Genomic DNA, 4,834 nt, shown 5'->3' with positions numbered 1-4,834 from the left:
ATCACAGGCTCATCCCCATTGTGACTTAATATCCAGGAAAGGTGCCTCACTTGTTCTTTCACACTGGGTGGTGCTATCTGCACAATAATCAGCAGAGTGTCAGCCACAGCTTCCTCTCCTGAGGCAATTCATTTCAAACAATTCCACAGCTGAAGAGAGTTTTATCATCTCAGACCTGTTACTTTACAGCTGTATAGTCAGAAGTGGTGTGGAAAAAAATACTTAGACTTCTCAAGCCAGTCCATGGGTTGGATTAAAGTTGGATTTCAGTTTGGAAAGAACAGTGTTTAAAAACAAAGGCGACAGAAATTGTGGAAGCACTTCCACAGCAACATTGAAAACCTATAGTGAAATGCCCAGTAGTTTGATTATTTAAATAAGCCAGAGTTACATGTATTTATACACAGTCCTGCCTGACACTGGTGCTGTATTTTATCCAATGCAGTTGAAGCTCAGTCAGCAGACTGCTGTGAACTGACATTGCCTGTTGTCTCATAGATTTGAATGTGAAAACAAGGACCCTGCTTTGTTAAGTTTTTTTTCTGGCTGTAAGCCTGTTCATCGTGCCACGCTTTTAGCCTCAGAGGAGTTGGATGTGGTATTGCCGGCCCCTCATTAGCATAGCAGCTGTCGCCCAGCCCAAAGACGAGAAAGGAAAGGAGGGTAGCAGCCCAGGCAGGACATTCTGATCAGAATGAGCTGACAATGGTAGTTACGGCAGGAGTCAGGCAATCAACTAGAGAATGATAGACACCCAGGGAGACGCAACTGAACAGAGGCTCCCTACTCCCTGGGATGGAGAAAGAGAGAGAGAATTGCATATCCAGGAAGAAAGATGTGAAGGTTGTCATCATGGGATAGGATGAGTAGAAACAAGATATTTTCTTAGTCAACTTTTAAAAGATATATTCAAAACTCAGAAGATGAAACATTAATCCAGGTCTCCTTGCTCAAATATAGGGACACTGCCACTGTGCCTCAAGAGCCCAAAGGAATAATGGGGGTCAAATTTTAGTCAGCTGACAAGACAACAGCCCAAAGTGGAGCCTTTCACTTTAATCAGACAATAACAATTAAAAAGATACAGACTTACTATAATGTGCAAGTGAGGTGCAGATATTTAAAATATGCTATTTAAAAAAAAACAGACCACCCAGTGAATTCAGGGCTGCAAGCTGTATCTATCCAGGCAATTCACATCACTTTCAAACAAAAGTTCTATTTTTAAATTGGGTCTCATTAGACCAAGACCATAGGAATAGTTTTCAACTTTTCAAGTAGAGAGTAACATGGACCTTCAGACAGATCCATAAACTCTTCATTTCAATTTGACAGCTTCATCAGCTCTCTCTAAGATCAGGGTTATCAAGAAGCAAGCAGCATGGTTTTTGCAGCAACTGGTCATTTGCAACAAAGTTTAAGATGTTGACAGTAATAGGGAGAATGGAGATTGATTTGATATTGTAACAAGGACAGTGGAATGACCATCCAATATACCACATATAGGTGACAATATTATTACAATGTGCACAAGTCCAATGTGCAATCAGGATCGCAGAGTGCAGACAAAATGGCAGTTCTAGTTTAATAGGAAAGGAAAAGGTTCAGCACTTGAGGATGGAACAGTCTTGTTGAATATATTGGCTTTAAGGGCGGCACGGTGGCTCAGTGGTTAACACTGCTGCCTCACAGCACCAGGGACCCAGATTCAATTCCAGCCTTGGACAACTGTCTGTGTGGAGTCTGCACATTCTCCCTGTGTCTGCATGGGTTTCCTCCCACAGTCCACAAAGATGTGCAGGATAGGTGAATTGGCCATGCTAAATTGCCCATCGTGTTAGGTGCATTAGTCAGGGATAAATGTAGGGTCGGGGAATGGGTTACTCTTCGGAGGGTCGGTGTGGACTTGTTCGGTCAAAGGGCCTGTTTCCATACTGTAGGGAATCTAACCTAAAGAGGTAAGAATGGTAAAATGCTAACATCATTTGGAATAGCACTAGAGGCCCAGGCCAACACGACGACAGGGCTTCAAATCCAACCATGGCAACTGGTCGTATTTAAATGTAATATTCAAATTACACTTAAATATGAATTTAAAGGCAGTCTTGTTAACAGTGACCATGAAAATATTATTGGTTGCCATAAAAAAGCCACCTAGTTCACTAATATCTTTCAGAGAAGGAAATCTGAGGTGCTCAAGATATAGTCTACTTGAGATTTGACTCGCAAAGTGCCTAACTCACTACTGAATCAGCCCTACAAGCCACAAATTTAAGAGGGGTTAGGGATGGGCAACAAAATCTGGTATGTCTGTGAAAGAAAAAAAAGAGACAAGTCCTCAAACAAAATTCAGGTTATTAACATTACAAATGGAGGATAATTTGTACATGCACACAAGTAGAGGAGACAGTTGACAGTATAGGCTGCAGAAAAGGACAGTGACAGTAGAAAGAAAAGGCAGTGTACATGAGCATTGGTCATAGATACCACTATTGGCAGGTAGCAAAGGCAGGGTTAGTAGCAGAAGGGAAAGAATAGGTCATGCTACAGAGGATAGGCAGTTCAGAGACAGGAAGCAAGGACAGATAGTGGAAGATAGGGTTCAACCAAAATGGCAGAATAGACACGACAGATAGCGTACCCTCAGAAAAGATCAAAAAGCCAGTATTGTTTGGGGGGAGTAATACAGGGAAAAAGAGCAGATGGTGTTGTGAGGTAAGCAATGCAGACAGGGGAGTTGGGTTACCACACATGACACGGACAATACAGCCACCAGCGTACTCCCCCAGTCAGCGCCGGAAGAAAGAGTAGGTAGCCTGTGGGACTGAATGAATGTGTGCAGCAGTGTTAGCGCAACCAGAAATAGAGACAGCGGGCAGAAGATAATGTACACGGAGACGATAACGTACATGCAAGCACGACATTAAAAGGTAGAAGGGCAGTGCAAGGAACCCATGTGTGGAGGGTGCAGAAAGGCAGTTGGAACACCCCAGATAGCGGACAACACTGGCCGAGGGAGTTGCAGTAGCAGGATGTTATTAGCAGCATGAGGCGAGAGGCTCATACAGGGGCTTTCACATTGGGAGAGAGAGACGTGATATCCGAGCACTAATGGCAAACTGTTGGTGCGTGGGTCCCTTTGCACCAGAACCCCAATACCTACCTACCTAACCACCGAGTGCTGGGCTGTGTACCCCATCCCTGACAGACTCCTGGGGCTGATCTGGAGTGTTACCACCCTCCACCCTCAGACCCTTTGCCTTGAGCTGCTGCCATCTCAGACCCAAGCCCCGCGGTCGGGTTTAAGACGGGAAGGGGGAAGAGAATATCCCGGACCGGACACGGCCTGTCTCTTTCACAGATTTATTGTTACATTATTGACATCGACATGAGAACAGCCCGAGAGTCCGCGAGAGTCCATCCAGGGCCGGAGGGGGGGGGGCGGGTGCGGTTCCCTCAGCCCGAGCTGAGTGAGTGGAGGGAGAGAGGGCCCTACAGCCGGGGCCTATCCCTCTGTGCCCAAGCCCGGCTCCAGTCCCGGCCTCAGTCCGTGTTAACGCTGCCATCCCAGTGAGGTAGATGCGGCGGGGCGACCCCGTGGCTTGCCTGTGTGTGTGTGTGTGTGGGGTGGGGTGGGGGGGCTGGGAAGTGTCCCCCGCTCACCGGGATCCTCTCCCCGGCCCCGGCCTCACCGAGCGCCGCTCGCCCCGTACTTGGCCTTGGTGATGAGGTAGAGGACGATGTCCTGGTGCCCGCCGAACGCGGCGATGTGCAGGGCGCTCCAGCCGTCGCGGTTCGCCAGGCGGATGTCGGCGCCGAACTTGACGAGCAGCTTGACGAGCTCCAGGTTGCCCGCGATCACCGACTGGTGCAGCGCCGTCTGCCCCTCGGGCCCGAACGAGTTCACATTGAAAGGGCAGTCCGCCATGTTCTGCAGCAGCGACTGCAGCTCCCGGGTGTTGCCGCGCCTCACCGCCTCCTGGAACATCCGCTGCGGGGCGGCGGCCGGGGAGAGCTCCGCCTGGCTCATAGCTCCAGCCCGGGGGGGCGTCCCGCCGGCTCCACGGCCCCCAATGCGCCGGGGGGCGGGGGTAAAGGGATCGGCTGCCGATCCTGGGGCTCCCTCGCTCTGATTCCCGGAGCGCTCTCTCTCTCCCTCTCTCTGCGGCGCCGGCTGCCTCCGAGAGCCGCTCCCGGCGGTGTCCGCCCCCACCCCCCCCTTCTCCTCTCCGAGGCCCGGGCTCGCTTTCTCTCTCGGTGGCTCCCCGCTTCCTGTCCGAGGCCGGCGCTCTCTGTGTCGGGGGGGGGGGGGGGGGGGGGGGTGAGGGGGGGCCTGCTCGCTCTCAGTCTCCGCTCCCTCTCCCGGCCTCGCGCTCTCTCTCTCTCTGTGTGTGTGCGCAGGCCCCGCTCGAGCGGGTGGCCGGCCGGGCGCGCTCGCGCTCTCCCTCCGAGTTCAAACCCTACTTTCCGTTACCAGGCTCTGGCCGCCCCCTGCCGCCGTTGGAGCTTTTGACGGGCGCGCGGGAGATTACCATGACAATGGAACGCTGGGCGCCTCGGGATTCCACAGTGCAGGCGAATCACACCCCGCCGCCCATCCCCCCCCTCGCCGCTGCACTCTGATTGGCCGAGGACCCACGTGGTGCATGTACGGTCCTTGTTTTGCAATGACAGGTGGGCGGTGCCTGAGTTAATTCATTAAAATTCTGGAGCGTGGGAACCAAGAGAGCAGATCTTCCCAGAGAGAAATACACACAGATACTCAGATCAAAACACAGATATTCAGATAGTTATTCAGATAAAAACGGATATTCGAATAAAAATAGAAATATTT

At 51.0% G+C, this 4,834-nt stretch overlaps 1 protein-coding gene across 1 annotated transcript; it reads right to left on the bottom strand.

Annotated features, from left to right (window-relative positions):
* Positions 1 to 1,036: 1,036 nt before the first annotated feature.
* Positions 1,037 to 4,181, bottom strand: nrarpa (NOTCH regulated ankyrin repeat protein a). The gene has a single exon (XM_087998603.1). The coding sequence runs from the start codon at positions 4,028 to 4,030 to the stop codon at positions 3,689 to 3,691; it is 342 nt and encodes a 113-aa protein (XP_087854729.1). The 5' UTR covers positions 4,031 to 4,181; the 3' UTR covers positions 1,037 to 3,688.
* Between the last annotated feature and the right edge of the window lie 653 nt (positions 4,182 to 4,834).

This window comes from Chiloscyllium plagiosum, unplaced genomic scaffold (genome assembly GCF_037043375.1).
Source record: "Chiloscyllium plagiosum isolate Xiang-an unplaced genomic scaffold, Cpla_swu_hap1 HiC_scaffold_21, whole genome shotgun sequence".
Lineage (NCBI taxonomy): Eukaryota > Metazoa > Chordata > Chondrichthyes > Orectolobiformes > Hemiscylliidae > Chiloscyllium > Chiloscyllium plagiosum.
This window is presented reverse-complemented; position numbering and strand designations above follow the sequence as displayed.

Excerpts from the sequence above, each read along its gene's own strand:
- nrarpa (XM_087998603.1), bottom strand. The coding sequence starts at position 4,030 with ATGAGCCAGGCGGAGCTCTCCCCGGCCGCCGCCCCGCAGCGGATGTTC.